This window comes from Notolabrus celidotus, chromosome 1 (genome assembly GCF_009762535.1).
Source record: "Notolabrus celidotus isolate fNotCel1 chromosome 1, fNotCel1.pri, whole genome shotgun sequence".
Taxonomy (NCBI): Eukaryota; Metazoa; Chordata; class Actinopteri; order Labriformes; family Labridae; genus Notolabrus; species Notolabrus celidotus.
The window spans coordinates 20328115-20346364 of NC_048272.1; the positions used below are offsets into that span (position 1 = coordinate 20328115).

An 18250-nucleotide genomic window follows, 5' to 3' on the forward strand; every position below is an offset into this window, starting at 1 on the left:
ATTGTCCTTATTGTCTTGTTGTTAAGTACCAGTGTTCTATTCACCACGTCAAAGTCCTTGTGTGTGCAGCTCACTTGGAAATAAAGCTCTCTTGAATCTTGAATCTGTTTGGTATTCTTGTAATATAGGTTATACTATACTGCAGCATAAGGAGCTTTAAAAGCCTGTTTTTTTTGTACAAGGAAATAAAAATCCAACAGAAATAAATCGGCTTAATGGACAGAATTACAGTGGTCCGAATCCAGGGTGGGATTAAGGAAAATTGTGTGAAATAAAAGAGCGAGTGATCAGGAATGACTGTGCGTCTGTGGAGGGCGGGAGGAGAGAGAGAGAGAGAGAGAGAGAGAGCGCTCAGAGGGAGAGGGAGAGAGAGGGAGAGAGAGAGGAACACATTTTTATCCAAAGCTCTTTTTTCCAGAGCCTATCTCTGTTCTGTTCTCGTCGCAGCTCCCTATTGTTTAAACTGGCAGGGAGAAAAAGAACACTTCGCTTCTTCACCTTCTTCTTCTGAAATCGCAGCCTAAGAGTCTTTTATTTTTGTGATCTGATGCACGATTCTCGCCGCTCTGAATGCCGTATTCATTGTCAACTTCTCCGATTTCTCCACTCAGACTTGAGCTGCATCATGAATAGTTTGGGGGCACCTTTCAATCGCATACCTCTGGAATGGCGGGGATTACGCAGCCGAGACCCGGAGAGCATGTAAACGCAAATGGAGTTTGGGATTTATTACAAAATATGGGAAAGATGACCGTCTTCTCGTTGTGCTTGCTCTTGTGCGCGGATCTACTGGATTTAGCCGTGGGTAAGTCTGACCCCCCCTCCTCCCCATTATATCATTTCCACACTAATACAGTCGCGCAGCATCCTCGCTTTCATGCGTGGGCTGTGTCAAAGCCCAAATGTTAGAATAAAGAGTGATGCATGTGTGACAGGGAGATACTAAGTGGCCATTAAACAGGACAGCCGGGTGGAGGCGATCGGTGCCACGCTCGCCTCATGCCAACTTTCCCCCCTCCGTGAAGTCGAGGAGGAGAGAAATCAATGAATAATGGTCGGATTGAGTTCAGGCTGCACAATGCGTGATGTCTGCGTGCGGAAAGGACATGCATAAAGATGGGTAGCAGGAGGCCTAGTTATGCATTAAGTCTTAATTCCTCTGCATGACGAGCAACACGCATGACAGCGTTTTTATACTTCTGCAAGTAAAACCACGCCGAAGCGCACTGCTCTGCGTCCTGGTCCTGGTCGTGGTGGTCGCTTTTTCACCTCAGATTGCTGCCTGGACTCAACAGATATCAAAGTTGTCGCCCTGAGAGGCATTAAAGTGCGTCTTTCTCGTCTATGCAGATGTCTGATTTCAGTGCGAGCTGCTCTGCACAGCGGTGGCATCAGTGTCGCGTGTTTTTCCTCTCTCCGTCCTGCATGCGTTGACGTGTTGAGCTGCTGGAGGATGAAAACACCACACTGATCTGTTCTGATGAATTCAGATTTGAAATGAGATTTATCCTGTAGAATAATTCTGCTGCCTTCTGCGGGGTTGTTTCCTCTTTCAGGAGGAGGCTTTGTGATTAAATTTGAGGACGTTTTACTGCTATTCAGAGGAAGGGAGCACAAACAGAACACTTCACAGATAAGAGCACTGATTTCTGTATTTTGATCTTACATGTCTTCACTTGTGGTCCCTGTTACATTTTGTTCTGCAGAGCCACGCGTTCTCTCCTAGATGTCATACATCAAAAAGCTTGCCTTGCATTGCAAGACTGCACTGCAAGCACTTGATTCCCTCACTGAGAAATAGCCTATAGAAAAAGTATATGTGCAGCTTCTTTTCATTCTGCCGGAGTTCAGCTCACACTGCCTGCACTGGTGGGAACATTGTGCTGTTTGAAGGACTTCAGAGGGGAAAGCTCGAACATCAGAAGCAGCATGTCTCACAAACTAACCTGTTAACCCTTGCCGTTAGTCGAGGATTTTGTTGTTTTGAAGTATTTTTGACCTTCCCTGACCCAAATAGGAAATCATTTTGTCATGTTGTGCTTAACATAATGTTAGAGGCTGAAATGCCTCTGGGTGTGCTTTGCTCAGAGGATGCTGAGCTGCTGCAACACAAGCCCTGCTCTATGTAAAGTATTCAGGACTACTTCAATAATGCAATTCTTTTTCATTTGAAATGTTCAGGCGTACTTTGCTTCATTTCATTGATTGCATGGTCAAGTCAGATTTTTCCATGCAGGACTTTACATTGATCAGCATGTGTACACACTTTGGAAGGTAGAACTAAACAGATCAATCGGCAGTATTGGAAGTTGTAGTGACTTATGGTCAGGCTGCATGCTCGTTGTCACTACTGCTTCAACACAATAGATCTGAGCTGTGGAGGCTGCACGATTTCACCTTTATTGTCAGTTTTCTTCAGAAGTTTTTTTTTTCACCTGACGTCTGGATTCATACTCGCACACAACATCCTTGTGTGTGTGTGTTTTAACAAGATCAAGGATTCCTGACATCAATGCAGCTGTGTCTTAAAGTAGATTTTGTTCCCCAAAGGAGAAGAGGGCCTCTGGTCACTGATTCAACTCTCATCTCTTTCTTGAACTTTTTTATTTTCTTCAACACATACTTTTTCTATCTGCAGAAATGATAGAACCGATACAAACTGTATTGCATTTGGGACTAAACTCCTCAAGTTAGCTTGCATCTCTTGCGCCGTCACAGTCGGCCAGATGTGTTCCTCCTTTGGAAACTTAATGCAGCTGTGTCTGAAAACTATCCTGTTAGCAGGACAGAGTTTATTCTCGGCTGTAATCCATGTCACAAAGTTACGAGCTTCATCTTGACTCTTACAGTCTCAAATGTTTTATGCATGCTCGTTTTTACACTGCATATATGCTTGTACACAGAAGGGTGTAAGTGATGTTCCCGCGATGTGCAATGTCAGTGAACAACAAACATAAAACCTTCAGTGTATCATTCATATATATGATTGTGTTCTGCATGAATGGACATATAAGAAACTATATTCCCTTAGCTCCCTGTTTTATGTGTGCAGTAACAACATGCAGCTGCCTTCAGTCTTCAGTGCTCCGGTTAGCATTTTATTGACTTTTACAACATGAGTGCAGACACACCATTAGAAGGATGGATCTCAGAAGCCTACTTGATTCCTACCTGTTCCACAGTTTATAGAAAAGCGGCGCAACTTGGTGAGCATTGTCTTAGTAATTATTCTGCGTGAGAAATACAAGGTGTGGCGTGTTAGCAGGTGAACAGGTTGAAATGCGTGTGTTGCCAACTTAGCGACTTTGTCTCTATATTTAGCGAGTTTTCAGACCCCTAGCAACTATTTTTCAAAAAAGCAACTAGCGTCAAATCTAGCGTCTTTTTCTGGTGTTAAATGGAGACTGACGTGAAAGCATGAAACGTTCTTACTTGCTGCTATGAATCTCTCCTAGCTGCATTCAGAGCAGGAGACGTTTGCCCCTCAGCATTCAGACTGCAAATGCATCACACATGTGCGAAGACACAGCTGGCTGATCCGTCTCTTTTTGGTCCATTTGGATTGTTAATGTAGATTGAATACAATAAACATCTTGAAAATGTTATAGTTGAAAAATGTAATGTTTTACTATGATTTGTTGTAGGCTCTTAAGTGTAGTTATAAACATATTCAAGGTGTTTTTTAACCTCTTTTTGTCTCTCCCTCAACGTTACACGTCTCTCCTACAGCGTCTATTACGATTAAAATTACGCAAATTAAATAATGACATAATTTAGCGACTTTTAGGACAACAATTGCTACTTTCCTCACTGAGGAGTTGGCAACACTGAGCCTAGCATCCTCTCTGTGACATCAAGGCTAAAGACAACTAGCAAAGACAGCCTGAATCATAAGCCCATCAACACCAACCTGTCATTTATTTAATTGTATTTTTGTAAGGTTTACAAAATGAATAAACATGTTTGCTTCAAAGGTGATGGTGCATCTTTTTTTGGTTTCAGAAGGACCTATTTCTGCTTTTATGCTAACCTAAGCTAACTATTTTTTATAGCTGTAGCCTCATATTCACTGATAACGTGGCCAAAGTGAGCAGAAATAATAAAAGGCATTGAAGATATGGAAGTGTTGAATTTGTTAGAGGTGTTAGGAGCTTGCATGCTAAACTTAGCTGACTGTGTGCTAGTTGCAGCCCCATATACAGAGCAAGAAGTAAGGTAGTGCAAGAGTAAGAACTACTATTTCAAAACCAAGGAAGCACCAACCAGGTCAAAGCATGTGTTGAAGTATCTTCACCTAGCTCTGTGTGTCACATAAGATTAAAGCTGCTCTTCTTTTTTGCTGCGTGGTTCAAAGCAGCTATGTTGCTATGGATGTTGGAGCTTTTCTTTTTTAAGAAGGATGCCTGAGAACAACTTAAAGGATGATGCTTCTTTGGACACGAGCATCAACCTTTAGTGGGTGTGGGTATCCTCTTAATTGAAAGTACTTGCTCCTGAAGTACACAGAGACAAATGTGAGCAAAATGATCTATTGGTCCTCCTTCATTTAGAATAACCAATCATAATTGCTGCTCTGAGTTCACTGGCTGCGGCTCGTGACATAGTTTATAGTTCACTGTTAAGTTTTGATATATGACTTTCTGTTCAGGGGGAATTAATGTACCCAACACCCAATAATTAAACTGAGGAAACAGTGTTTTACTTTAAGATGGCGGTGGGCTGCTTTTCTTTAAAGACAGGTTTGTGATTTCAGTGGAAATGAAGGGTTTGTGATTCACTGTCTTAAAGAATTCAAAAATAGCCTTAAAGGTGACATATCACGCTTTTTTCATCAATATATATTGGTCTAAGAGGTCCCCAAAACACGTCTTTAAAGTTTATGCTCAAAAAAACACTTTGAAATCAGATTTTGGCATGCCTGAAAAGCCCTCTTCTTCAGTCCTCCTCAGAACACTCTGTTTTCTCTCTGACCACGCCCCCTCAGGAAGTGGATGTGCCTCGGCTCTCCAGCACGTTGATCTAATGTTTACATGTTGGCTGAATATACACGGCTGCTCAGAGATCACGTTACTCCACCCTCTGAATCTGATCCAGAATCTGATCCTGACGGAGAGGCGCCTGTAGCAGGACCTTTCTGAAGGATTGGTCACAGATTTAGTGTTTCTTGTTTTATTTATCAGTATGTCGACGTGTGTCTTGGTACACAGCTACGAACATGTAGCTATGTGGCTATGCTAACTAGCGCTAGCACTTATCCATGATAAATAAAAATCATCCACTAGATCTTCAAATCTGCAGGCCTGGGGAGTAAAACCGACCTCTACCAGATAGGCAGCAGGACCTTTCTGAAGGATTGGTCACAGATTTAGTGTTTCTTGTTGTTTTATTTGTCAGTATGTCGACGTGTGTCTTGGTACACAGCTACAGCTACAGCTATGAACATGTAGCTATGTGGCTATGCTAATTAGCGCTAGCACTTATCCATGACAAATAAAAATCATCCACTAGATCTTCAAATCTGCAGACGTGGGGAGTAAAACCCACCTTTGTGTTTATTAAGCCTACAACTAGCATGCCTCCCTCCTAAGCTCCTTGTTAGCACACATTTGTGCAGGTAATGAAAAACAGGGGAGGGATTCAGTATTATTTTATACAGTCTATGGGCTGAACAAGCTCCGAGCTCTGACTCTGTGACAGACCGGATATTGTTGTTGCGTAACAAAAACACGGAAGTCTGAAATGGCTCGTTTCACACACATTTACAGAAAGGTGGAGAAATCAGAACAGGGGCAGAATGGATTTCTTTCATTCTCGGGGGGTTTGTAGACATGCCAGGGAAACATATTTCAGGTAGAGAACTATTAAAAAGTCCATTTTGCATGATATGTCACCTTTAATAAGTTATAACTGGTTGGTATCAATGACTATCACAGAGCTATTTAGGGGAGAACAGGCTTGCTTCACAGGATGTCAGATATTCTCTGAGAGATAAAAAATAACTATGGAGAGAAATCTTCAGAAGTTCCATAAAGACTATATTAAATCATATCTTTTTGATGCCTTTTCTCCGACAATCATTTATCCCCTGGACAAGACTATTTTCTCAGATCAGACCTACCTGGAAATCAAAGTATCTCTTAATGCTGTATCTCATCTCCCCTTCGCTTTTTTGAAGTCTTTAGCGCAGTAATACTAGATATATCCTTCTGCGCATTTCATCCTGAGGATAATGCTTTTCTTTAACACCACATGAACAATATATCTGTGTGTTTGCTCTCACGGTGCGGGACAATATGTTGTATCATTGATTAAATACAGGTGTTTGCACTGTTTCTCTGATTAATACTTGTTGTTTTGGTGTTTCCCTTTTAGTGTTGTAGTGCATTCAAGTCAATATTCTCATGCTGCAGGTCCCAGGCTCAGTGGAGATTGCCTTAAGGTCCAGGGCCCGTATGCACGTCCAGCCATTAGCTACGAAAACGGGCCGTTTGTACTACTGGTGAAAAAAAATTGATTAGCGGTATGCATGAGCAAGGTCAAAGCCCCAACAAAGTATTAAGTTTAATGGCAGTAGACCCCACCATTACAGGTGCTAACGGTAGGATTACCGCACCTGTTAGGCTGTTTAAAGGATGGTGGACATCATGCATATGCGTTACCGTTTACGACGAAATATGCAAAGACAACGGATATCTAGGGATTATTTCACATGAATGAATTAGAACATAATTCTTAGGTAACCTGCAATCCTTCACAACAGGTCCTCATCCTTCAATGGGGGGAGAGGTGGTTCTCTCCCGTTACCATGTTGGTGGCAGCAGCATGTTTCCTCGGCCAAACACTGCTTTGCCTTGGAATCCATCAGTCTCTTTTATTTTTCCGTTGCAGGACAATAGCGGTACACGTTTAATTTGTGTTTTTGAACACGGCAACCCTGCCCCTCGCCCCTGACGTAAGCAATTCGCCGTTTTAGACCAGCCAAGAGTTCCGGTTTTCCCAGCCACTCGCTGGTCACTCGCAATCGAAACACGATAAAACGATTCTCAATTGAGTGCCAGCTCTGAACCGGCCCTGAAACTGCCTCGGTTGAAAAGGGGTATCAGCCACACCAGTACCGCTCGCCATATTTATTGTTGTGTATGTGTAGTAGGCATGCGCAATTCGAATTTGTTGGATTGGGGTTTTCCAGGAGGTTCCCTGGACGTATTCCGCTTTGCACCAGCTATGCTTTCATGGTGCTATGGCCAAATGGGCCGTTCCATAACGGTACGTTAAGACTAATGGTCCCGTTTGTGTAATGGCTGGACGTGCATACGGGCCCTGGTCTGAACAGCTGCATGTGGGTTCAAAGAGCAGTACACTAAAGTACACCATGCTCTGGTTTTATGTAGATCAGGAAACGGGACAGTCTGGCTCCAGTGATTTGTAACCTGCAGGATCTGGTTGGAGCATCACAGGGATAAAGAGTCAAACAATCAACAGTCATGTTCACAGGGTCAAAGGTCAAAGGGATACAGAGCATTAAGGAAAAGTGACCTAAACGGCAGCATATAGGACATGGTTGTTGCTCTTTGCTGTCGTAAATGCACATGAAGGAAACGTTGAGTGAATATGGACCAGCACAGCTACAGGTAGTCTGCTGAAATGATGCAGTTTGTAATAAACTTACATGATTGTAGATTTGATTTCCTTGTGTTTAAATCTGCTGCAGTTTGAAAACAGTGGTTCATTTTATTCTTACAGCACAGGTCGAGTTTTATCCGTCTCCACCAAAGCTTCAAAGAAAACGTCTCTCCTCTTTCCTCACAGAACCTCAGTGGAGTCAGCAGCAAGTTGGCTTGTAGATTTGGTATCATAGCAGTGTTGACAGATTAAACAGGCACTGGATCTCTGTTAGATCACACAGTCTTGTGTGCACTGGTGCTGTCTGCTGGCTGCCGGCTGCTCTTGACTCACAGGAAGTGAAGAAGAGATATTGGCTGAAAATGGGTTATGGTTATGCCACTATCTAACAATAACCAGGCTTTGCATCAGCCCTGCAGCTCTCAGCAGTTATATAAAATGATTACACAGAGATTAGGAGCTGTCTTCATTGTTTAGTTCTGCTATTCTTTTTTTTTTTTGGACAGTTTTTGTTCCTGTTTAAATCTATTTATAAATGTTTCTTATAGGACTAATGTAGGATGTGTTCCTATTGCAGTATGGGCGCAAGAGTGTATCTAAATTTATGTTTTCTAAACTGGATCAATTCCAGAAAACACTGCAACAATGTTTTTGGCAATGGTTCACATGCAAAGTGTGTTTAAACCCCTGACTTGCACTCTATCTTCAGATATTTGAGTCTTACATCCAGCAGACCAAAAACAGGTGACTTTTCAATGTTTGTCACATGAGGTCAAACACTGCGAAATATGGAGGCCATGTGGTAAACTGAAGTTTACTTGGACTTTGAACATTTGCATAAAAAACATATTCAATACCCATGTCTCCCACATTCAAACACTCCTTTTTACACATGTATTTCACATTAAACAATGACTTATTGGACACTCCTTCATAAGTGGAAGCCAAAATGGGAAGACGTGAAGACATAGCACTGGTGTTAGCACAAAAACAAAATGAAACAAGTGGGGTCATTAAGGACATGATAATTCTGTTATAATTAGGATTGGGTACAGTTTCAATTTGATCAATTCCACTTCGGGGTCCATTTTCGGTTCTGCTTATTGATGCCAGTTCTTACCGATTCCTGAAAAAAGAATGAATACTATGAGAATAAAAGTTAGCCTGCCTTTATTATTTGGACATTAAGGCTCTCAAATTGGATTGTGGCATGTATTTTCTTTTTTCCTTCATTAAACATTTATCTTTCTATCAGGGAAGATCAAGGAAATTTACAAACCATAATTATTTAAATAAATGAAGGAAAAATACTGCAGAAATCCTACTGAGGTTTAATCCTGAAAGATTGATGTCGCTGTTAGGAACCTGATGGCGTAACCAAAAAGCATGTTCCTTATCCAATCCACAAATTTGAGAAATTTGGAACCAGTTTTCGGTACCCAAGCTTAGTTATGATACAACAGTATGTTCCACCAAACCCCCTGTATTGAATTGTATTGCCACATTCTTGACAATAAACATGCTTCCTTTATATATGATATCTCTACCCTCATGCGCCCATGCATCCTTTATGTTAGGGTGGATCTTAAACAATGCATCCACTAGATGGCACTAGTATAAACCCCCACTTCTCTTTAGCTGCTGTCCATCCAGCTGTTCTGTTATAGTTGTCTGTCCCTGTTTGTAGGTAAAGGAACTTCAAGTATGTTCATAGTTTCAAACCAACTCGCAAAATCATTCTGCCTTTTCTCAAAGTATACTTCTTCGTTGGTTTTGCTGGTCTGGCTCAAACTGTTGGCTCCACTGCTCAACACTGCCCTCTTTGTTTTCTGGTGGTATTGCAACATTTGGTCTATATCTGTGAGCTTCATGAGAAATAAGAATGCGGAGTACAGGCAAAGGGCTCAGTTTGTATCAATGTGTGTTGGTCATAGTGCATAAAGGAGCCTTTGCACTGAGTTACTGCAAAGATACAATGCAACAGTTTTTTTTCTGTAATGACGGATTTCTAGGATTTTGTGATTTATTAAGAAAACTCAGACAAAATCTACCTCTGTGTTGAAAATAATTTCTTATCACACAATCCTCGTTGCTGTCCGGACCTCATTTGTCTTAAAACTCTTAGGTGTTCTATACCTCTGAACGGACACTGAGTCCATGTATGTCAGTCAGTTGGACCCAGTGACAAAGGACACCCCACTGTGGATCCCTGGTTGACCTATTACAACAGGTGAAGGCACACAAAGGTCATCCATGTAACGGCTTTAGTAATGAAGAGAAAAACAAGAAACTCATAGAGTGCTCTTTACGTTTCCTGTGTGACTTACAATTGTCTCCCTCAGTGATCATCTTCCATTAGAGTATAATTTTTGTTACGCTCACCTTTAAGTCGGGATCTTGTGTAACCTGAAATCCCATTTAATGGGATGAAAGAAGCATATTAAAGCTTGAAACAGGTTGGTGACCCAGAATTGACAGCTTTTGTTGAAGGGTCCTCAGTTGGCTTTGTGCATGTGGACCAAAGCGCTGAAATGAAGTGGCTTTCCAGCAGGTCTCTGTGGTGTGTGTGTGTGTGTGTGTGTGTGTGTGTGTGTGGGCGGGGGGGGGGGGGGATAGACAGACTTTGCCACAACTATCTATTTATCTATCTTTAAATAATGGACCTCTGGACAAACAGTTGATCCAAACTTACTAAATGTGCCTTATGTATCACCAAACTGGATTAAATCAAGCTGTAGATGCAGAGCTTTTTACGGTGAGAGCAGCAAAAACGGCAAACAGCAAATATTAAACAGACATCCCCTGGTTGTGTCTTTGTCACTTACGCACACCGGGGGTAAAAATCATCAATGAAGAGGAGAATGGTTCACACAGCACACCTGCTGCAGGTAGAGACCAAGCTAACACTGAGCCCCTCAAATAATAACTCAGCCTGTCACAGGAATGCATCGCTTTAATTTCTTAAGATTAGACGCACAGCAGGGAAAATATGAATTCTTAATGTCCAACGGTCCTTCTTAAGTTTTCATCCGAGTTTGTATTATCAGTGATGCACTTAAGCTCGTCATAGTCGCGTTTTCGTCTTGAAATGAGTTGTCGATGAACATTTATCGTATCATTGTGCTGTGATGTATGTATGTGACCGCACGTGTTTGTGTGTCTGTGTGCGCATCGGGGCGGAACTCTGCCATGCGATACAGAGAGCAGATGAGCATAATGACATCCCTTCATGTAAATAAGATAAATAACATAAGGATATTTAGTCTGTTTAATAAAAGAACAAGTTTAAGACCTGATCTATAAGAGAGGTAACTCTGGATTACTTCTGCTGTGATCTGGCGCTCTATAGAAAATAAAATGTACTGAACTGCCAAGGGGGGCGGCTGCCGCTGTTGACTTATAATTAACATGGTAATTCATATTTCTGTGTGATATCATCTTGACAGATTTGGTTGAAACTTGATTTGACTTGGTCGCCTTAAAGTGGGAGCGCTTAAGAGAAATATTCAGAAAGACAGAACATCTTCCTTTTGTGCCTTTAACAAAATAAAGGAGATGGTCTTCTATCAAGAGGTCACCCTAATCTGAAAGCATTGGGATAATTGAAAAAGAGTGAATATTGAGTTTAAAAAATCTCCATCAGTGAGACAGGCTGTGGAAATTCTGCGCAGTCAAGGTGAAGGGAATTGTGTGTTTTCCTTTGTGCTAAAATAATTTACAAATGACATTTTACCACCTCTAAAGCATGTTTATCTTTCAATAAAAGTTTGCAATTTCCTCTCCATCGTTTCAGTTTTTACATCTCATATTTCTGAGAGAACTGTCAACACAGTGGTCCTATTGTTGGAAAGATCCAACCCTTCACAATGACTGCTGCTAGGTCCATAAAAAGGAACAATGTGATACAAGATGCAGCAAGAAATACTGAGCTGTACTCCGTTTATAACTTGTATGAAGAAGGCAAAGAAACCAACATAGGAGTCATATATGTCTCAATGAAATAAAGGAGAAGACTCACATTGAATATCAAGACTGTGATTATTGCTGCTGCATTAGTGGGCATGTGTCTCCTTCTCCTCTTTCTGGACTGCAGTCCTTTCTGCTGGCTTCCCATATGACTTTATTTTGCTCTAACGGGGTAAAACAACGTCTTCCCTTCAGTCAAGGCTTTACACGTCTGTAAAATCTGGTAACTTCCTTAAAGTCAACAAGCCCGACACATTGTCGGGAGAATGCTGACTGAGGTTCTGTTGGGGAACAATGTCGTTCAATGGCTATTGAAGGATGTCGCAAACAGAATGGGGATCTAGTCAAATTGTTCAGAGCTGTGCATTGTTTACTGGGAATCCAATTAAATCAATCAACTCAGTAACACATATTTTCAAAACCTGAATATCAATAACCTTCGAGCATATTGATTCTGCTCTTGAGTCTCGTGGGTTGTATGATCTAACCCCAAATCTCAAGTAGAGTCATTTAAATCAAATCACTAGTGCACAAACACATGTTGATTGTCCAATGGAGTTCTGAATAAAACGGAATTCCATCCATCCCAATCCATTATCTAGACTGCTTATCCCGTTCGGGATCACGGGGGGCTGGAGCCTATCCCAGCTGAAATCGGTGGAAAGCAGGGTACACCTGTCTCGGAGGTCTACAGACAATTCCTTTGACTTCATGGCTTGGTGTGTGCTCTGACATGCACTGTCAACTGTGGGATCTTATATAGACAGTTGTGTCCCTTTCCAGATCAAGTCCAATCAATTGAATTTACCACAGGTGGACTCCTACCCGATTGGGGATTTGAACATAAACTGTATAAATAATGGACCTAGTATCTGTGATGTCACCCATCTGTTTCTGAAGCATTGTTTTGAAGCCAACTGTCGACGGGAGCCATATATTGGATATGCTGAAGTCAACCTAACTTCTGTCGAGGTAAAGAGGCGGGCTTTGAGCCTCCTCGCCAACAGCTACAGTGTTCTCGTCTGTCAATCAAGTCAGCTGTGCCTCATAATGGAAAACTCCTAATCTTAATATCTTCAAAATTGCAGTGTTATGAAAAATTCACCCCCCGTACCGTGTCTGCCGATCCAGAAATGAGCTATCCAGACAACACTCGTTTTTTTACCAGGTTGTAAACATGTTTATTTCTGCTGATCAGCTTTTATTGAATTTGTGTGTATGTGGTTTCTGGAGTCAGCCTCAAGTAGACACTCGAGGAATTGCTGTTTTTAACACTTCTGCATTGGCTTCAATTCTCATGGCCGGAGGTTGCCACTTGTATTTGAACCAGGAACCCTCTTGCTGAATGGTAACAGCGCTACCCACTGCACCACCATGCAGCCTAAGACTGCCGAACAAAATATATTAAAATAGAAAGAAGAATCTTTGGGGACAGTTGATGGCTGAATGTGCAAAGAGGTTTGAAGTTTGGCAACATTTTACCAAAGTAAAACAAATAAGGAGGGTGCCAAATGCAATTTCTGTTGCAGGGTAATTTCTTGCGAGGGGGGAAATTACTTCCATGGCCAAGTAAATCAGCATTATGCTTCAGTTAAATCCAACTGCAGCACCTTTGACTGTTTTCAGGTTTGAAAAAAATCTAAAGTATCCTCCTCCAGTCAAAGCAGTCATGGTGATCTCACCCAGAATTTGTAGCAAGTCCTGTTTATAGTAATCCAGTGGTGGAATCTGCATTAAAACCAGCAGGATAACAGCTAGTTAGCTACCTAAATGAGTGACTCAAGGTTACATCATGATGTGTTCAAGGTCGGGTCAGTAAAATAGCTTTTAGACAAATTATGGTGTAACATCAAATTCATCTTTCCACCAAATACGAGGAAAGTATTGATAGTGGAATCGATGAATACTCAATGATGGTAGCAACAAGAGTAAAAGTGAACTACCCCCATCTCTAAAGACGACTGATGTTGCTACAAATTTTCAAAGTTATTTCAACCTTATAAAAAGCTCTTGTTCATCTCTGCTGTTGTTTCAGTGAAAGTCTCAGAGATCTGAGAGGGTACCTGAAGCTTTTAACTTCACTTAAAAACTGCGCTTGTAAAAATCAAATTGTGCTTTTTCACAGAGGGCTTGAACAAACTTGTTATGCCATTATTTAACAAATCTCAGACACTTGTGCTGCAATTTTTCCAACAGCAGGTCTGAAACACTTTTAACACTCCTCAACCGAGCACACTGTGGCTTTCCACATTGAGGCACGGTTGTTGATCTTGAAAGAAATTCTGGCTTTTTAGTTTCTTCAAAGGCATCCATCCCGCCGGCGTGACACCTGAAATGTCTGAGACAGTGATAAGCCGCATGTGAGAGAATACATATTCTGAGCATTAGCATATATGCCAGCGCTCTGCTTTTCAGGTAAATGTGTGAAACCCAATCATCTTTTTGGCATTATACATGAGCCCTAAAGTGTGGTGTTTTCGTAGAAGCACTCAGTGGAAAACCATTTACATATTTTATTAACTAGTAGCATTTTCTGTTATGTTGTTTGCATCCAAGATGACTTGTCGCTTCAAAGCCTGGGCCCCAAGAGATCAACCTTTGGGGCTTACGTATCCTGCAGCGCAAATAATGCAAGAGAATCTGTAACCATCATGACAAATCTATCCTCCCCTTACTGCTGCTGCAGAGACCTCTTGCATGGAAAGTGGTTCACATGGGAGTCAAGGACGCTACTTGAAAATCATGCACTTTACTTTGTCTATACGTCGGAGGTACATTTGCGTTCTCATGCAAATAATCGAATGATAAAATCTGTGATCAGCATGGACAACTTAAGGCTCGGGGCGAGGAAGTTCAAACAGCAGTCTTACTTCCCTTTTTTTTTTTGTATTATCCCTGAAGTCCTTCTTACGCAGATGTAGGCTGGCTTGCTGATGTCTTAGGCTTGCGTGGGAGTTTGAAGCAACTCTGATTCCCTGTGCAGCTGGTGGTTTGCAGAGATAGAGGAGGAAGAGCCGAGGAGCTCAGAAAGGTCTCCCATGACGGTCTATATAGAGAAAGTACAACATTACTGTTAGTGATCTAAAGTTGGCATACAGAGTCGACAAAAAGTCTGCAAATCCTCTTATCAGAAATGTTATCTGCATATTATATATTTTCATGGATAATACATTTTTATGCAAGAACCTCCTCTTTTTTTCTTGAAATGAGAAGCTGCAGTGAGCAGGGATTTCTTGTCAAGCTTTATCAGCGCGTTGTATTGTCCTCTCCCCTCACTGTTTCCTACATGCTAATGTGGATTATGTGATTTTGCTTATCGTGTTCAAACATGGCTGCTGAGTAATAACAATTGCTCCGCCACTGTGCCCTAACATTAGCGTCCTTATTAGACTTTGAGAAGAGCCTGGTAGAGCATACATGACACTTATCTCTGCATTCATGCTTCATCACAGGGGGCTTAGGCTTGCATGAGTAACACTGCTGCGCACAGATGATTTCTTGTACATGCACGTCGAAATCTTTGCTTTTCTTTTTGCTGGCGATGAGAGTTTTTAGAGAACGCAAGCAAGCGGCATTACTCAACGTCACAGTGACCTCAGGTTGAAGAAAGAGCATGGGATGGCCCTGTGGTTCTTATTTTACCATAATGTATTACAGCGTGGCGGGAAGAAACATGGAGGACTCAGATAAGACCGGAGATCAGAAGAGAGAGGATTGTAAAATTCTGAAACACAAACTGGGTATCGTTAAAAAAAAAAATCTACCATAGGTAACAGAGTGATCCAGCATTAATATCTTAGAAGCTATTCCGTCCAATGTCTCCCAATCCGTCAATCACAATTTCCTTAAAGCAATATTTCAATCAGGACTTGTGCAAACGTTCTTTAGTTTTTTTATTATGTGAATGCATTTTGAGTTATTCCTAAAAACATTCTGTAATGTACACAAATCTAATGAAATACAACGCTGATGATGTGATTTTTTTTTTTTAAACTCACTTTGACCTAAAAGTCTTACTATGACTGACTACTTTGACTTTATTAAAAGACGGACAACATGGCTGCTAACTAAAAGTGAAAACAAACATTTGGAGCTATCCCTACTGTCTGACTGTAGTATAGGTCATTAAGCCACCTTCTCCTTGTTCTACTTTTGAGACATGGGTAAGTTAGTTATTTTGCTGTTGATGTCCAAGTGCTTATTTTTTGATAGTTTGTTATTAAGTAGTTACTTGATGCTATAACACGGGTTTAACTGCTATGATTATCAGCTCTGTTTAATTAATCTATTGTTTTGTGAACGATTGTGTGTTTGTTGTTTCTAATGTCCCTGTGATCTCGACGACATTGGAAATGACGGAATCCTTAATGTCTTTTCGAGAACAAATAAAGGTTTTGAATTGAATTGTTGATAAAATGCGGCTTCCCCAGGTTAGCAGATAAGGGAAAAAGTAATGAACACTTCCTGTTCGCTTCGTAACAAGACCACGCCATTGTATGGGGTAAAATGAGTTTATTTGAAACATGCCTAAGGGTTTAGCTAGGCTGGGATGAGCCGTGGTCGAGGTAGCCTCAACTGAGACTGAGGGCTGGAGAGGAGAAGAGATTTGGGGGGGAGGGTCTTGAGAACTGAGAAGAAAGAAAGAAGAGTATACGCAGAGATGCAAGTGATTAAATTAGTTTCAAATAGAGTTGTTAGGATATCAGTTTCTCAGAGGAAACTTTTTTAGGGTATTGATACAGCACCTCACATTCATCTGACATCTCCTTCAACACTGGTAAAGACTAGCTAGCTTGTTACTGAGTCATCTTCTTTTGCTGCAGCTTCTTTTTCATCTTCCCTACATTTTATGGCGGACGGCAACCAGCATTAAGAACCACTACTGCCTCCTACTGTGAACTAGTTAGCTACACGATATTACCGGATGCTTATTTTTTAGCAAAATATCAGTATTAACTTAGCAAAAAATATTGTTATTTTATTGACAACGCTACTCCTTTCAAGGCCAAAATTGCACTGTCTTTGGAAAGAGAAAGAAAGTTCCCTAGTGGAACACTGAGGGACGTACACTGAGCCCTGATTGGTCGGATGTAGGATGCATTTGTAGTTCTAACTGACCAACATTCATTTTTACAGGTCAAATCCTTTTCTACTCTTATGCAAAATTACTATCATGCATTGTTGAACATGAACAACCACTCTTTGATGAAGCAAGCGAGGAATCCTTTTCTCTCCATTTTTAATTTAGCGCCCTCTTTAAAACCCCCCCTATAGTCTCAGTTTGTAGTGACTGTAAATATCCCAAATCACTGCTTTGCCTCTTTATTTTGATTCCTCTGTCTGTGTCCAAACCTATTCAAAGCCATCTTCCAGGCAGCGAATGCAGCATCGCAGAGGTTTTAAAAAAAAAAAAACGAGTCCAGATTAGGCGTGAAAAAAAGGGAAGAGAAGGGGGAGAAGGGGGAGGGGGTAGCTCTAATCTGCACATTGACGTCACTCTGGATGGGCTGTAGCTGTGCAGATGGGAGTAAAGGAGGATTGTGTGGGCTATGCATCTTATGACAACAGATTATTTCCTTTTCATCTGAGAGCTGACTTCCTCCACATGAGCCACAGAGAGACTTTCTTCCCTCAGGGGACAGCATGCCTACATTTTCTATCACAACAGAAATCATGGAGACATCAATCTCCAGTCACAGGAGCAGGTCTGAGTGAAGTTCTGCAGACAGAGTCGGCCTGTGATAGCACATGTCTCTGTTCATCCTATAACATCTGTCATTTATGATAACATTTATGAGCAAACCTTTGATCCAGCACAGAACTTGTCTTCAGAGTTCACATAATTAATCTGCCAAACACGTGACATGAATTATACAAAAACAGAGGCCTCGGTTGCACACAGATCACAAGCTGCATTAGATATGATTATTTGACTTCTCTGTTTTTCATGATGAAGCTGATCATGTTAATGTGAGATTGCTTCATCTTCTGGGCTGATTATTATTATATTTTCTTGCTGTCTGCTCCTCCACTCTGAATTTTTATTTAAGCACAGATGATCTAATTTATTCCTGCCCAATAAAACTGTCAGCATTCATTTGACTCTGAGAGTGAGTGTGGATTTTGCCTTTCACCTGATACAGCACATGTTTCTCAGGAGTTAAATGTGGTCAGGGAGCAGGTGTAAAGACTCCGTGCTGTTCTTGTAATGCTGTTATGCTTGGTGGAATTTGCTCGGGCTGCCCCTCAGAAGATGATGATTCAAATCAACAGAAGTGAAAACCCAAAGCCGGCTTGATTTTGTTAGCGCTTGAATATTTCAGTTACCTCGTTCTACCTGAAGCAAAGCGGGAACAACAGCACAATCAGTTTAAACTCTACAAACAGAGTCTCGGAGTGACCTCTCATATTTTATTCTACACAAGACTTTTTGAATTATCCACAGAGGTCTGATCCTCTGTGAAGTAAAAGCAGTAACACACTAAATAAAGCAACGTTTGAGTTAAAAATTAAGACTTTCCAGACACTCTTTGTGCAACTCAAGATGTCAGAGGTAGCTGTGAGCCACGCTGCAACTAGCTCCTTCTCATAGGTGCAAGACTGATATTTCTTTTGGCTTCTTCATTGTTCAACTTTCAGAGTGAAGTCACTGGGAGATAAT

General features: G+C 41.3%; 1 protein-coding gene across 2 annotated transcripts in view; it reads left to right on the forward strand.

The window, feature by feature from the left end:
* Positions 1–401: 401 nt before the first annotated feature.
* Positions 402–18250, forward strand: part of igsf21a (immunoglobin superfamily, member 21a) — a 381326-nt gene continuing 363477 nt past the window's right edge. Inside the window, exon 1 of one of the 2 annotated variants that reach the window (XM_034694383.1) lies at positions 402–805. In XM_034694383.1, the coding sequence (XP_034550274.1) occupies positions 667–805 (139 nt within the window). In that variant the 5' untranslated portion in view covers positions 402–666. The remainder of the gene's footprint in view (positions 806–18250) is intronic. The other variant, XM_034694318.1, reaches the window with a different exon arrangement.